A 16,622-nucleotide genomic window follows, 5' to 3' on the forward strand; every position below is an offset into this window, starting at 1 on the left:
TAAACTCTAGCTCTAGTTTTGAAATAGTTGTAGGGAACTCTTCTGTAACAGCATAAGCTTTGCAAGTATGTTTTTCCCTTTGTTTAGGAATATATTTGCATATTGTTTCCAGCAATGGCTCAAAGAGTTTCTTCAAAATGTACTCTTCTCTTCATTTGCTAATCCTGCTCTCACAGTTGTCATCATGTAATCACCCTGTTACCTGGCAGCACAGAACATTAAGCTGGCATGATAGTAGGCTGGTATTGTTAATAAAAGAGTATTGTATGACCATGTGCAGTAATCGTTTCCTGATTGTAAGCCAGCCAAGTTGGGACAGCCCAATACTAAAAGAAATCATGAATTTATAAAAGAGAGTGGTTGACATTTGGATTATAGAAGCTGCCCAGGAGACTTACGAAGGAGCCGTACTGTCCTTCTTCTAGAGATGGTCAACCAATAGAGGAAAAGAAGAAGCAGAAAATTTGATTCCTTCATCTTGTATCATCCTATATAATTGTATTTCATAAACTGGACTCTGACATCCTCTCCATATGTCGCCAGTCTGTTTGCTCCTCGTGATGGCTACAGGGCTAGCGTTTACCCTGCATTTTGCAAGTACGTAATTTTGAAAAAGAAACTTTTTACATATCGATCCATGCCATGGTGTTGCATTTTGTGTGTTGTTTACCTGGATGTGGATGTAGGTAGGCTAATATTCCCTGGATCCGGTGGGCAAGAAGGTAGAAATTATCCACCATATGTGCAACAACCAGCCGCTGGTGCAGGGCCATGGACGATGGGGGAGTCGAGCTGGGGTCCGCTCATGCTCCAGTGTGATGTCACTGTGACGCTAAGATGGAAAGGCCAGACTGGAGGGAGCTGCCAATCAAACCAGCCTAACCAGACGTTAGCCTACCTACATCCATCCACACCGGCTTGGTATCGTATCACCTGTAATAGTTTTATTTATTCTTGTTCTAATAAATTACTTTTAGTCTTCACCATTGGCTTGACATGGAATTACTGGAGGTTCTATGTTCCCACTGTAATCCTGATAGCGCTGTTTTCATTTCCATTTACAACCTCAGTTACCGTGTGTGCTTTTATTGATAGCTGCATTGGATTGGTCCCTGGGCAGTGGATAGTGAGATTCTCTATAGGGCACAGCACCTGGAACATTGTGTTGTTACAATATCTAGAGGTAGTCAAACACAGAACATGTGTTGTCACCAATGCTCAAGTTTTCATCTCAATTGTACAACAATCTATAGAGTGCAATTCTTTTGGGGATTAACTTCAACTTTGCAATAAGGACATTTGGTTGTAAGGTTCGGTCAAATACTGAAGATCTAGGTGGAGGACCGATGTATTTGGGATTCTAGACAGAAAAGACAAGGGTTCATACATCACAGAAGTAGAGTTTCAGGATGACTTACAGCAGTGATCATCAACCCTGTCCTCAGGGCCCACTAACAGGACAGATTTGCAAGATAACTGAAATACATCACAGGTGATATAATTTGCTGCTCAGTGATTGTAGTATTCTAGTCTGCATCTCTCCAAGTTAATACATAAAACATGGCCTGTTAGTGGGCCCTGAGGACAGGGTTGATGACCACTGACTTACACCATAGTCTGGTGCAGGGACATGTGGGGGTGATGCCTGGAGTTTTAAGTGGTGAGGGAGGTGTTCCATTTCCAGTCAGCTGTGGTTGCCGGTAAAGAGAGAGTTATACCACTCACCCTACAGGTCATGAGGACTTTTACAGTTTGGTTTATTTTTCCTTTTTCTATAAGAAAAACAAAAGCATGGATGGGGCTTTGAAGCCAACTTTAGGTTTCCATTAGGTAGTGGACTCCATATAACGAAAGGAACTGCCTTTATTACGTTTTGCTAGTTTTATTCTGGCCACAGTTAATAATATCCGTGAGGCACTGAGGCATGGCTCCTTTTGTATAGGTAACAGATGCTTCAGTGTTCATATGTGCCTTCAAAGACCCTAGCCCAAGTCAGGTCTTATGTTTATTTATTGTAATGGGTATTTATTGTTTTCATTTGGGCCCTTTTTACAAAATGTTGTTAATATAAGCCAGCAAAGGCCATCAAGTTCAATGGTATAGTGTATGTGCAGAGAGCACACATTTTGAATTACGTTTGTACAGTTTTCCTAATGTAACTTTTGTTTGACTTTTACATTTGTACAGGTTTACCTTTTCATAACGTGTTATTATATTAAATGTAAGATTTTTGTAAATTAACCACTGGAGGTAGGGTAGAATTTCTACTCCAATGACTCTGCCTGCTGCTTGACAACTGTTGAAATATCAGTCACATGGAGAGTTTGTTGTTTTCAGAAAATAAGTAATGTACAAAAAAAGTTATTATTGTTTGTGGCAATTTATATTTTCTTACTTATAGGTACTTATTCAGAAACAATAATTATAAGATTATAGCAACACATGGGTCATTAACAAAAAATTACACGGATTATGAAAATACACACTAAGTCAAAGAACACAAAAAAGAGCACACACACAGTCACAGCACACAGACAAAACACACTCATTTAGAGCACACAGGCAGAGTGTAAATGTAGTCATAAAACACATAAAAGCCAGCCACAGATGGATAGAATCTCACATGGTTCAGCAGGGACCGTCTGAGATTCAATCCATCTATGGACATGCTGGTTGTAATGAAGTTGATTCACCAACCGACTTCATTACAGCAAAACTGTCTGATTTTTTTTGCATGTGGTTACTGTTCTGTTTATCAGAGGTTTATACTGACTATTTGTACCTGTGTTGTTAAATTTACATGTAAGGTTTTGTGATTTACATAAGACAATCATATGTGGAGTACAGGCGCCTCTTTTGATATTGCTTCAGTTCTGTTTTATTTGATTACTACCGTATGTGTAGTTAAGGAAGTTGCAGGGACTTCTGGGTAGAATTTTCACAGGAAGTGAACCGGTCACCATTTTTCTACAAGACATTGCAGGAAGGAAAACATGTCTTTCACAATCCATCTCCATCGCCCCTTAGAGAACTTAAAAATTTCACCTGGCTTGTTCTAATAAAACTGAGATCAAAGAAATATGGTATTTGAAGTTATTGGGACAAGAAGGTTTGGCTATCTGCCCTAGAGACAGAACAGTTACAGCCAGAAGCTATAGCCACTAGCAGTAATCATTGTGTTCTGCTGGCAGGGAAGGCCCCCTGCTGGCAGAACACAATAGCACTGCAGGAGTGATTCATGTTGATGGGGGAATCAAGTGATTTTCTTTCCTGCAAAATCACATCATTTATGGCTTGCTTTGGTCACAGAGCATAGTCAGGGCACAAATTTAGTCACAGAACACAGTCAGAACACACATTTAGCCACAGTCAGAGCACACATTAAAATGTGGATATCTTAATCAGCGCAACCTCTAATTGCCTAGTGCAGTGAGCAAATACACATATAGAAAGCAAAAGGGATGCACCGAATGTTTTTTTTGGTGCCGAAACCGATACCGAAAATAAATCTTCTTGATCCCGAAAACCGAAACCGATACCCAAACAGCACCGATACCGAAATTGACTGTTTTAAAAAAGAATATTTTTATACAGGAGATGGTCAGAGACTGGGGACATGCTACAGGAGATGGTCAGAGACTGGGGATATGCTACAGGAGATGGTCAGAGACTGGGGACATGCTACAGGAGATGGTAAGAGACTGTGGGCATGGTACAGGAGATGGTCAGAGACTGCAGACATGGTACAGGAGATGGTCAGAGACTGCAGACATGGTACAGGAGATGGTAAGAGACTGCGGACATGATACAGGAGATCAATTGTCAGGGCTGGCTTAGCCCTTCCTCCTCTGGGCTGGCCGCTCAGCTGTTGGCTAATTGCCAGCTCTCTTCTCTTTTCACAGTTACCAGCTGTTCCCGATGATGTTCGTCTGACCTGCCTATTTAAAGCCTTCCAGCTCACTTCTCCTTTGCCTTCATGTTGGTCACATCACAAGGAACCATCTCCTGCTGTTTGTTTCAAGACTGGCTTGCTGACATCCCCCCTGGCTTCTTATCCTGCTTGCAGTTGCTCTCCTTGAATCCCTGACTTTGGACTGGCTGATTACCTGATCTGGTTAATGAACTTTGGACTGGCTGACTACCCGATCTGGCTACTGGACTCTGGCTATGCTTGACTACGCTTTTTCTATTTACCTTTTTATTTTTTATTAATAAACAAGTGTGATTTAATTGTACTTCTGTCTCAGTCTGATTCATGGTTTCTGACAGTACGTGAAGGCCATTAATTCAGAAGATACAGTCAATCCACTTGTTGGTAATATTTTTTCCAGATTGGATGAGCAAGATCACCGCATGGATCAGTTTGCCTTGGCGTTACAAACGCTCCTGAATCGCACAGCTCACCTGGAATCCCCCACGGTGGCTGCTCCGGTACAACCTGAGTCATAGGCCGTCCCTGCTGCTGCGCCAGTCTCTGTGCAGGCACCTGCCTCGAGTATTACCTCTATAAGAGGTATGTCTGGTTCTGCTCCGCTTCCCCAGTGATTTGGGGGCAATCCAGTTCAATGCAAAGGGTTTCTCAATCATGTTGAGATATACTTCGAAATGCTGCCCCAGGCATTTCCCGCGGACAGAATCAAAGTAGGTTTCGTGATATCTTTGCTTTCTGAGAGAGCCTTGGCCTGGGCTAACCCTCTATAGGAGATGCAAAAACCTTTTGTCTTGAGTTACCCTCAGTTTGTGGCCTCCTTTAAAAGGGTTTTTGACATTCCCGCACGCTCCGCTTCTGCTGCCAAGTGCCTCATGTCCATCAAACAGAGTACGAGAACTGTTGCCGACTACGCCATTGAATTCTGTACTCTGGCGGTGACAGAAGACCGGGCCACCGCCTGTAAAAGAGCTATAAGAAGGCGCGGTTGCCCGGCAGAAGAACCGAAGAGGGGGACAAGACCCCCGAAGTCGGAAGAAGAGGCCGCGGCGACAAAGAAGAATGCCGGGCTCCTCCGCTAGTAAAAGAGCTACAAGAAGATAGCGGAGGAGTCCAGCGAGAAGACCCCTGAAGACGGAAGACCCCCGGAGCTGTGCAATAAATTATTTTATCTTGTGTGTTGTATTTTTTTTGTACTTTATTTTACAGGTGAATGGGTAGGGGTACATTGTACCCCATACTCATTCACATAGGGTGGGGGGCCGGTATCCGGGGGCCCCCTTATTAAAGGGGGCGCCCGGATTCCGATAAGCCCCCCGCCCGCAGACCCCGACAACCAACGGCCAGGGTTGTCGGGAAGAGGCCCTTGTCCTCATCAACATGGGGACAAGGTGCTTTGGGGTTGGGGGGCCGCGCGGCCCCCCCTTCCCCAAGGCACCCCCCATGTTGAGGGCACGCGGCCTGGTGCGGCTCAGGAGGGGGGGGCGCTTGCTCGTCCCTCCTTTCCTGGCCGGCCGGGTAGCGTGCTCGGACAAGGGTCTGTTGTGGACTTTGGGGGGACCCCCACGCCGATTTTTTTCGGCGTTGGGGTTCCCCTTTAAGTCCATACCAGGCGGCGGGGCCAGCGACGTATCCTTCGCGGGCCCCGCCTACCTGGAGACGCGCTCGAAATGAGCGGACTTTCCTCCGCGTGTGTGGGCGAGTCCGTTCATTTCAAAAGTAGGGCGGATAGTACGGCGGACTTAGTTGGCCGTATTAGTCCGCTGAAAAAGTGCCGTGTGTGGGCAAGTAGCCCGTTCGGAAAGTCCGACGGACAGTCTGGCGGGAAGTCCGCCAGACTAAGTACGTCGGACAGACGGCTACGTGTGTACGCGGCTTATGGCTCTTGACAGGAGACCTTTACAGCCTGCCCATGTGACTCATGAGACGGTTCCATTGTCCATGGCCGTATGGGCTCTTCACCATGAGATAATCCAATTCCAAGTTATTTCCTCTCCCAGATTTCCGCTGAATATTGGTTATCCTTGGTTACAAAGGCACAACCCCTCTTTTGACTGGCTCCATGCCGAGGTTCTCTCCTGGTCACCACAATGCAGTGAGACATGCTTCCTGAAGGAATCCAAGGTCTTGTGCACCGCTTCACTCCCCTCCCTGCCGGAGGAGTACCGTGATTTTGGCGATGTCTTTGATAAAGGTCAAGCCAGTAGTTTGCCTCCACACCGGCCTTATGATTGCGCAATTGACCTTCAACCTGGTGCCATACCTCCTCGTGGCCGGATTTACCCTTTGTCGGTCTTGGAGGATAAGGCCATGGAGGAGTATGTTGCTGACGCACTTTCTTGAGGTTTCATCTGCAAATCCTCGTTTTCCTGCTGGTGCTGGTTTCTTCTTTGTGAAAAAGAAGAAGAGCGGTGAACTGAGACCTTGTATAGATTATAGGGGTCTCAATTGTGTCATGATTAAGAATGCCTACCCAATTCCATTGATTACAGAGTTATTTGACCGCCTCAAGGGAGCAACGGTTTTCACGAAGCTTGACCTGAGAGGGACATACAATCTCGTGCGCATTAAGGAGGGCGACGAGTGGAAAACTGCATTTAATACCAGAACAGGCCATTATGAATACCTGGTAATGCCTTTTGGCCTTTGTAACGCCCCGGCAGTTTTCCAGGAATTTATTAACGATGTCCTCCGAGATTTGTTGCAATTGTGTGTGGTGGTTTATCTCGATGATATCCTCATATTTTCCAAGTCCCTGGAGAGCCACCATACAGATGTCTGTCGTGTACTTCAGAAACTAAGAGAGAACAATCTCTATTGTAAACTGGAGAAGTGCGAGTTCCATCGTGAACAGGTTACATTCCGTGGTCATTTCCACTGCTGGTTTTTTAATGGACCCAGAGAAACTTTCGGCAGTCCTACAGTGGCCTCGACCCGTGGGTTTATGTCCTCTGCAGCGTTTCCTGGGCTTTGCCAACTACTATCGGAAGTTTATTCGTAACTTCTCGTCTCTGGTCAAGCCTCTGACTGATATGACCAGAAAGGACGGTAACCCACAGAGTTGGTCTCCGGAGTCCATTAAGGTCTTTGAGACTCTCAAGGCTGCCTTTGTTTCTGCTCCTGTGTTGGCACATCCTGATCCTATGTTGCCTTTTATCCTAGAAGTTTATGCTTCCAAGACTGGAGTTGGCGCCCTTCTGTCTCAACGTCCTAACTCTGAGAGCGCTATGCATCCGTGTGACTACTTTTCCAAGAAATTGTCACCTGCTGAGTGCAATTATGAGATTGGTGACAGAGAGCTGTTGGCGATCATTTTAGCCCTGAAAGAATGGAGACATCTCCTTGAAGGTACCACTGTGCCCATTCTTATTCTTACTGACCATAAGAATCTTGCATTCTTGTCTGAGGCTAAGCAACTCTCTTCCAGAAGGGCGCGATGGACTCCTTTCTTGTCGAGCTGTAATTACATTGTCTCATTCTTACACGGTACTAAGAATGTAAGGGCTGATGCCCTGTCACGACAATTTTCCTCCACTTCCAAGTTGGAGTCGGTTCCGGTTCCTATGATTCCTCCTGATCGTATCTTGGCTACGGTTTGCACCAGTCTTACTTCTCCATTGGGTGACAAAATTCTTGCTGCTCAGGTCCATGCTCCTCCTAATAAACCTTGTGACCGCTGCTTTGTCCCAGAGAGTCTCCATACTGCTGTGCTCCAGACTTACCATTCTCCCAAGGCAGCTGGCCATCCTGGGAAGAATCAACTCATTTGGGCCATCTCCCAACAATTCAGGTGGCCTAGTCTACGGGCTGATGTTACTGCCTTTGTAGCTGACTGTCCCGTGTGTGCTCAGAGTAAGACTCCACGATACCTTCCAGTGGGCCTCCTACAACCCATACCCAATGGAGAGAGGCCCTGGATTCACCTAAGGATTTCATTGTGGAATTGCCCAACTCCCAAGGCAACACTGTTATCCTTATGGTGGTTGACCGGTTCTCAAAGATGTGTCATTGTATTCCACTTAAGAAGTTGCCCACCTCTAAGGAACTGGCTTCCATTTTTGCTTGGGAGATCTTTCCCTTACATGTACTACCCAAGGTGATTGTCTCGGACAGGGGCAGTTAGTTTGTCTCTTGGTTCTGGCGAGCCTTTTGTGCACAGTTGGGAATACAGCTTGCGTTTTCTTCTGTGCATCAACCACAGTCTAATGGGGCCCCAGAACAAGCCAATCAGTCCTTGGAGCAATTCCTACGTTGCTATATTTCTGACCATCATAACAACTGGTCTAACCTATTAACTTGGGCAGAGTTTGCTCATAACAGTGCCTTGAATTCTGCCTCCCAATTGTCTCCATTTATGGCGAATTATGGTTTCCAACCTTCCATGTTGCCTGACTCGTTTGTTCCGCAGAGTATTCCTGCGTTAGAGGAGCATCTCCATGGTCTTTGTTCCACTTGGGTACAAGTCCAGGAGGCTTTACGTCATGCTAATCATAGGTACAGACTCCATGCTGACCGCAGATGCCTGCCTGCACCTTCCTACCAGGTTGGGGACAGGGTCTGGCTGTCATCTCGCAACCTCCGGCTTCGTGTTCCCTCACTGAAGTTTGCACCTCAGTTTATTGGGCCTTTCCGTATCCTTTGCAGGATTAACCCAGTAGCTTCCGAGTTGGACCTTCCTCCTAGTATGCGCATCTCAAATGTGTTTCATGTCTCCTTATTGAAACCGTTGGTCTGTAACCGATTTACCACCTCGGTGCCACGTCCTCACCCTATTCAGGTTGAGAACCATGAGGAGTATGAGGTACAATCCATTGTTGACTTCCGTAGGTTCCGTGGGCGCATACAGTACCTGGTGCATTGGAAGGGGTTCTGTCCGGAGGAACACTCCTGGGTTTCATCCTCTGACGTACATGCCCCTGTCCTCCTTTGTGAGTTCCATAGACGGTTTCCCCTCAAGCCCGGTGGCCCTCCGAGGGAGAGGGGTCATTGAGGGGGGGTACTGTCAGGGCTGGCTTAGCCCTTCCTCCTCTGGGCTGGCCGCTCAGCTGTCGGCTAATTGCCAGCTCTCTTCTCTTTCCACAGTCACCAGCTGTTCCCGATGATGCTCGTCTGACCTGCCTATTTAAAGCCTTCCAGCTCACTTCTCCTTTGCCTTCACGTTGGTCACATCACAAGAAACCATCTCCTGCTATTTGTTTCAAGACTGGCTTACTGACATCCCTCCTGGCTTCTTATCTTGCTTGCAGTTACTCTCCTTGGATCCCTGACTTTGGACTGGCTGATTACCCGATCTGGTTAATGAACTTTGGACTGGCTGACTACCCGATCTGGCTACTGGACTCTGGCTATGCTTGTCTATGCTTTTTCTATTTACCTTTTTATTTTTATTAATAAAAAAGTGTGATTTAATTGTACTTCCGTCTCAGTCTGATTCATGGTTTCTGACATCAATGCAGCCTCACCAGTGCACATCATATGCAGCCTCACCGTGCCCAGCAGCCTACCAGTGCCCGTCATGTAGCCTGCCTGTGCCTCACCAGTGCATATAAACATACACATATTAAAAAACACACACACACACATAATACACACACATGCACACATATAACACACACATATAACAAACACACACAAACACACACATATAACACATACATGCACACACACACATATAACACACACACACACATAGGCATACAAATTATATATATATATATATATTTGTACAAAAGAAAACTCTGAAAAAATGAGTCAACCCCTCCAAAAGATGAGTTAATCCATCAAGAAAGAGTTAAAAACAGCGCGTATTATTCTAAATACAGACAATAACAGTAATAAGCATTCAATAGTTTTAAAAAAACTTCCTCAAAATATTTAAACCAAATAAAAATATGCTGAATAAATTCCAAGCTCAATATTTCATATTGTGTCCATTTAACCAATGTCCGGCTAGAAATTAGTGCTTGGTGACGAAGACATCAATCTCAAAGTCATTCAACATAGTTCATTGAAAATTATATATAATCTATATTGCACTATTGCCCGAGATGCACCTCCACACATGCACACATGCAAAACACCGCCTGAAATTGTTGCCAGTGAAGAGATAGTCCCCCTTAGGTATTTCTCTTACCAGACATTAGCTGGTTTCTCACAGCTAATTAAGAAATCCTCATAGGTGAAAGATGCAGGTGTCTTCCTTTCTTCCTTCATATACTCCTCCACTCAATCTCCGTAGAAGGTATAATTAGAAAGAAAAGTGCATATAGTGTAATTCCGTAAAACAGATGAATGCTTTATTAAATTTAAAAACCAACAAACATTGCACTCACAAACGTAAAAAAATTTCCAGCGTAAATTCAATATGCAGATTGGCAGCTAGGATCAGGTAGAGATAGCTAAGCGGAAGGATGGTCCTACCGCCCTCAGCGACAGATCACTCCGCTGATATTTCTCGGCTTAACGCTTCTCCCCTTCTTACTCCTGTCACTCCTGCTGTATTCAATCTCATATGGTACCACCCTGATGCGTTTCGTCATACTGACATCATCTGAGGACAGTCTTTTAAACATATACACATATATATATATATATATATATATATATATATATATATATATATATATATACATATACATACATATACACATACACATACACACACATCTCAATTTAAGCAATAAATCAATAAAAATTCTGAAAAAAATTTAACACAAAAGAATTATGGAATAATCCCCAAAAATCCCCCAAAAATTCAATATAAATATCTTCTTCCACCTCTGTGAATTAACAAAATGTGATGCAAAACAAAATACATAAAGTACCCGTGCAATCCTCCACCCATGCTTACTGGCCACTCACCTCATGTTATGACTTAACAAGCTGTTATGTATACCCTTAGGGGTATACTCAAGTCGTAGTGGCAAGTAAACCATCCGTTCCCTCTGCCCGAATCTCTCCTTCATAGGTATAATCACAAGATGGCAGTCATATGCAACAGAAGATAAAGAACCTAGTGCTCTCTGTTTAAAACTAATTTATTCCTACTAAAATGTGTTACATTCCACTCACATAAAAGGCATGTAAGCCGTGGCAGCTGATATCCGCTCAAATACAAACACTGGCTTGCCGCCGTGTAACTAGAAATGACCGCGGGATGACGGCACATCTCAAGCCTCTATCCGTAACATGTTGCCTCCTGGGTCTGGACTTCATCATTGGGGGTATTTTTGTCCACACAACTGCCGCTCACTGGATTTTTTCTCTTTTTCTGACCATTCTCCATAAATACTCTGGTAAATACACAGACCAGCACCAACAACCATGCCACGTTCAAAGTCACTTAAATCCCCTTTGTTCCCCATTCTGATGCTCGGGTTGAACTTCAGCAAGTCATCTTTGCCATATCTAGAACCCCGATCACTGACTCCCCCTGAATAAATAGCCTATCCCAGCATGCAAAGCAGCCAAAAGAAACTCCTACTGATTGGCTGAGACAACTTATTTACTCATCACCTCAATTCACTGTAATCCATCATCATAATGTCAAAGGCAACAGGGCCACCTATTGACAGAAGAGAGAGACTACAAATTGAACTCAGACTTAGGACAGAAATCAGTGCATCAAAAACTACAAATTAGCCAGGCTTAAAGTGGTGTTTCAGCTGTAAAAAAAAATTTTTATAGTCAGCAGCTAAAAAAAAAAGTAGCTGCTGACTTTTAATAAGAAGACTTACCTTTCCAGGATTCCTGCGATGTCGGCCGCCGAGGCCGACATGTCCCTTGGCTCTCGGGTCACAGCGCTGCCATCCTCACTAAGGGAAACAGGCAGTGGAGCCTTGCGGCTTCACTGCCCATTTCCTATTGCGCATGTGTGAGTCGAATGGGACTCGCTGTTTTAGGGAACACACAGTTCCCAGAACACAGCGTGCCCCATTACCCAGAAGACAACGCGGAGGAGGAGAGAAGACCGAAGATCATCGAGGAGAAGCAAGATTAGGAAAACTGCCTAGCAACAGGGATGTATTTTTTTCAAATGTTTTTATTTTTTATTTTTTTAAGAATATTAATGCTTTTTTTTTTTTTTAGGGTGGCCCTGCACTTTAAGACCAGAGTGCTACAATTATATCACTGTCAGCTATTAGTTGCTAGATGTGGATAAGCATATACTGTTTATGTTGGCTGTTCTTTAGATGTGTTAATTGCTTAGGATAATGTGATCAAGCTTTTATCTGATTTTGGGTGGTATATAAATTCTGTGAGTTTACAATAAGTGAGTTCCACTTTGCACCTAAGCTATTGTCGTCTAGTCCTTGGATGCTATGCAATATTCAGCTGTAATACCTTGTTCCTGGGTCCAGACTGGAGGAAGCTATATCTTGACGGAGGCAAGTCATATGATGGCCGGCGGGAGGGAAGTGGTTAAAAAGCATTTTGTTTTAACACAAAGTTGTCCATTTATACAATATTTCTAACACATAGCATGTACATACCAAAAATGACACCCCAAAATAGATTCTCCTACTCCTCCTCAGTATGGCAATACCACATGTGTGAGACTTCTACAGCCTGGCCACATACAGAGGCCGAGTACAACCGAGTATGGCTGAGTAGGGCTAGGTACGGCTGGGTATGGCTGGGAATCGCCGAGTACGAATGGGCAGCCTAAGCAGACTAAACAGTGGTGCTACTGATATGCAAGTTCTGCCCTCCATCTATAACCACTCTGTATGGCTACTGAGGTTTGCAGAGTGCAGTGCATGTTGATTGTCACAGTAAAGGCAGGGCTGTATTTGCTATATGGGCTCTGATTGACAGCAACACTTCAGCTCTGTGCTGTGTAGGGTGCAAGATAGTGGGGAATCATTGGGTCTCTGGGGTGAGACTGGAGCAGAATTAGACCAGCCATACCTGCACAGATTTCTATTATTTAGCTCGTGGATTGAACAAGAAAAATACAATAAAATCTCCTGTACCTGCTATTTTAATCACACAGCTGGCACCCATGTCGTCTGTCTGAATACACAAATAATAACTGCATTTCAGTCACTGTTTGGCCAACAATTTTCCACATGGCTTCTTTGAACTTTTAGTTGAAGTTTGCCAAGCTGGGGGTGCTGACGGGTCCACCCACGTTTTACCTTTCAGCTGATTCAGCAGGAATTGGCTGAAATTGAAGAGCTGTATTGCCAGCTTTAGTTTGCCTCCTGTGGGAAGAGAACATGGTCACTTTAACTAGTTAGTATTCTTAAAGAGAACCAGCCTGGTGAGACAGAAATAGCTGATTGGAAACACTAACATGTGTAGTGGTACCCCCATAAGGGCTGCTGAGTTTTTTAGTCCATCTGTCACCCTGCACAGCCAGGCACACAATTGTCAAGCATCCAGAGACATGAAACTGTCCCAGACTGCAATCTCCCAGTCCTCTCAGGCATGCCTCCCCAGGCCTCTCCTGACTGTGTGTTACTCTCCAGCCCTCCTGGCTGCGACTAGTTGTTCCGCCCTGGAGACTTTGCCTGGCAGTGCCCTCCTGCTGTCCTCCACTTGCTCCAGGACACCTCCACATGTTCTTAGAAGGTCCCGTCCACACCCGAGCCCAGGCTCAAGGTCACCCCTACTGGGGAGCTCCCTCAAGGCCACAACAGGCTAGCACGTACAATGGAAAACACACAATGATTGTTAGGGTATTTCCAGCAGGCAAATCTGTGTTGGTGAGGGAATGGTTAAAAAGTCAGGATCCTGAACATATAGTCCAAAGTTCTGACAAATGAGCAGCAGAGAGTTAATAAATAAAAATTATGTTAAGAATGACTCCTGATAAAGGTGCAGGTTTTTAAGGAAATTCCATAGCCTGGGGGATAACCACAAGGAGTACAGCTGGCACAGGGAAGGCAGCACTAGAGAGTAGAAGAACCTCTGGGGGGAATACAAGAAAAACAGACAAGCAGCACCAATCTAAGTGTAGCAATATTTTAACATATTTAATTAAGTAGTAATGCACTCACTCGATAATGGATAAAAGCAGGCACATCATGGTAAATGTCAGATGGACAGCAGGGTTCCAGAATGATCATCTAGGCAACGCTGTGGTGTCTTGCTCGGCGGTACCAGTGGTTTCTGATGTACCGGGCTAGAGCGTACAAGGCGTAGGAGGAAGCCGCCACTCAGGAAGTCCCTGGTCTCAGTGGGGGGAAGCTATGATGTGCACGCGTTCGGAACATGCGTGCTCCTTCATCAGGCATAGTCATCGGCCTGGCAGGGTGGGCAGGCCAATCAGATCACAGGGCGTTCCCCTTTCAGTAATCACGCACACCAGGGAAGCCGAGGGGTGGGGATTGGGCGTAAATAATGCAGAACATTTGGAACTTTATAGATAGGAAGGGAGAACACATATACACACAGTGTAAAGAAGACAGGGCACAAAAGAGTAATAAAATGAATAAAAGACACCAAAAATCACAAAAATGTATCAAGATGGATCATCTGATTGGAAGATGAATTAGATTAAAAATAAAAATAATAATAGGAATAAAAATGTCTGTTTTTCTAGCACTCCATCTCCAGCTTCCACCCCAAACAACTCCTCTCTCAGCTGGGCTGACCCTGGAGTATTTAAGGAGGCCTGCCCCCTGCCAACCCAGGTTGGGAATTGGTCAGGGCTCCTTAGAATACTCCAGGCAGCTCCACCTTTCCTCTCCTCCTACCTTTCCAGAAGATTCCACCATATTCTGGAAAGAAGTGGGAGGTCTCAGTGATGCTGCCTGTGAGTCACCAGCTCTACCTGAGTTACTCAACCCTGACCGAGAAGAAAAACACACAGACTTGGCTGACAGTCAAGCCTGACAATTTACCTATCCTATACAAAAAAATCCTACTCACTATCTAGCAACCTAGAGGGTGCTACACATGTTACACAGGATGCAGAGTCCAGCTATGACATTACTCTCACTCACTCAGCCCTTGAAAATCCCAGGACTGGATGGAAACAAATACACATTTTTTGACAGGTAGAAAAGCTCCCATATCCTGTATGTATTTTAACTATACTTTGTATTTACCAGTTTGTATAGTGTTCTTTCTTGATCATACATCACGGGACACAGGAGCTTCATTACATAGTGGGTTATATAGGCACCTCTGGTGATTGGACACTGGTTGACCCCAATTAAGGAGAATTCCTCCCCTATATAACCCCTCCCATCTGGGAGGCACCTCAGTTTTTTTTCGCCAGTGTCTATGGTGATGGTCACGTAAAACTTTAGCTCTATGAAGGTCCCTGCGAGGGCCTAAGGGCTACAATAAACCGGATCCATACCTCGGGTCGATATTTGACTCCCAAGATGGTATGGTACCCGGGCCTCGTAAGCCGAAGAAGCGAGGTTTTGCCTGTAAGTCCTCTCCATTGGAAGACTGGGCTCTGGGAAAACCAGACTTGGTGTACTGTTTATACAGAGCGCACGAAAGTTTCTGGCAGAGCTTTCTACATGGCCCAGGTGGGAGGTTCTTCCGAGAAGGAACCCCAGATATACCTGAAGGTTGGCTAACAATACCCGCCGTGATGGGTGAAGGCTGGAATTTGTCTGGTTCAGCAATTTCTGCGGCGGGGACAGGTAAGGGAAGTTATCCTGTATATTTAATTATATGAATGGATTTCTTCATTGTGAGTAGTTGTATGTCTTACCTGGTTTCCACCACTAGAGGGAGTAAGAGCAGCCTGATACATACTTACATGCCTTTTCAATACACATGCTCAGTGAAAGCCTGATTCTCCAGCTAACTCACGTCTCCATTGCAGTCCCTGCCACAAATAAGGTAAACACTTCAGGGGTCCCACGCAGCTCCGTTTTTGGGTTCTCCTTCCCCCCTCTGGATTCCGCGGTCCTCGTGCACGCGCGCTGGCGCGTGCACGCGCGCCGGGCGCGCTCCCGGCCTAATGGAGGAGGGGGGGGTGTGGTTGCGAGCCGTGCACGTCAGTGTGTACGGCGCTGTACTGCGCAGGCGCCAGGCGGCAGTTTTAAAAGCCCAGAGCGTCAGGGGGCTGTAATTGGAGACACAGGAGCTGTGGGCAGTAAGCATCCGTGGGGATTGGATCCAGGCAAACCTTAGACACCTACTCAGCATCAGGTTGTGCAATTTAAGCATATATATTATTGTGAGACTTTAAGCACAACAGTGATTGCACTTGTACTAGTACCTCTGCTTTGTAGCCTAGTACTATGTCTCCTCGTAAGAGGGTCTCAGGGGGAGGTAATAAGGGCACTGGTAAATCACCGCCTAGGTCCAGGGGTTCCAAAAGTGCCTGTAAATTACCATCCCCCCTGCAAGACTGGAGCCAGCCTCTGAAGACGAGTCAGTGCCCCTGTCGGGTTTTGCAGCCTCTCCTAATGTCGCAGCCCCGGTTTATGTCACTGAGGACTCCCTTAGGGCTACATTGGAGGGTTTTGAAGGGAGAATCATGAATTTTATTTCTGCTTCCCTAAAAGATAGCAGGAAAAGGGGTAGATCCCCTCCCTCTGCTGAAATTCCTCTCTCAGATGATTCTTCTGAAAATGAGGAGGGATCCCTATCTTTGGATAGGGATCATGAGCAGTCGGATGAGTCAGAGGAAGAGGAGATAGTCCCCTCCTCCCAGGCGCTCAGAAAACAGGTGCAGTATTATACTGAATTGGTGCGTACCACATTCAGAATGCCTGCT

General features: G+C 45.4%; 1 protein-coding gene across 2 annotated transcripts in view; it reads left to right on the top strand.

Annotated features, from left to right (window-relative positions):
• The first annotated feature begins 300 nt into the window (after positions 1 to 300).
• The window catches only part of LOC143974276 (properdin-like), a 77,112-nt gene continuing 60,790 nt past the window's right edge, over positions 301 to 16,622 (top strand). Inside the window, exon 1 of one of the 2 annotated variants that reach the window (XM_077475482.1) lies at positions 301 to 597. In XM_077475482.1, the coding sequence (XP_077331608.1) occupies positions 534 to 597 (64 nt within the window). In that variant the 5' untranslated portion in view covers positions 301 to 533. The remainder of the gene's footprint in view (positions 598 to 16,622) is intronic. The other variant, XM_077475474.1, reaches the window with a different exon arrangement.

This window comes from Lithobates pipiens, unplaced genomic scaffold (assembly GCF_037356315.1).
Source record: "Lithobates pipiens isolate NorthernLeopardFrog02 unplaced genomic scaffold, aLitPip1_a1.2 Scaffold_1, whole genome shotgun sequence".
NCBI lineage: Eukaryota > Metazoa > Chordata > Amphibia > Anura > Ranidae > Lithobates > Lithobates pipiens.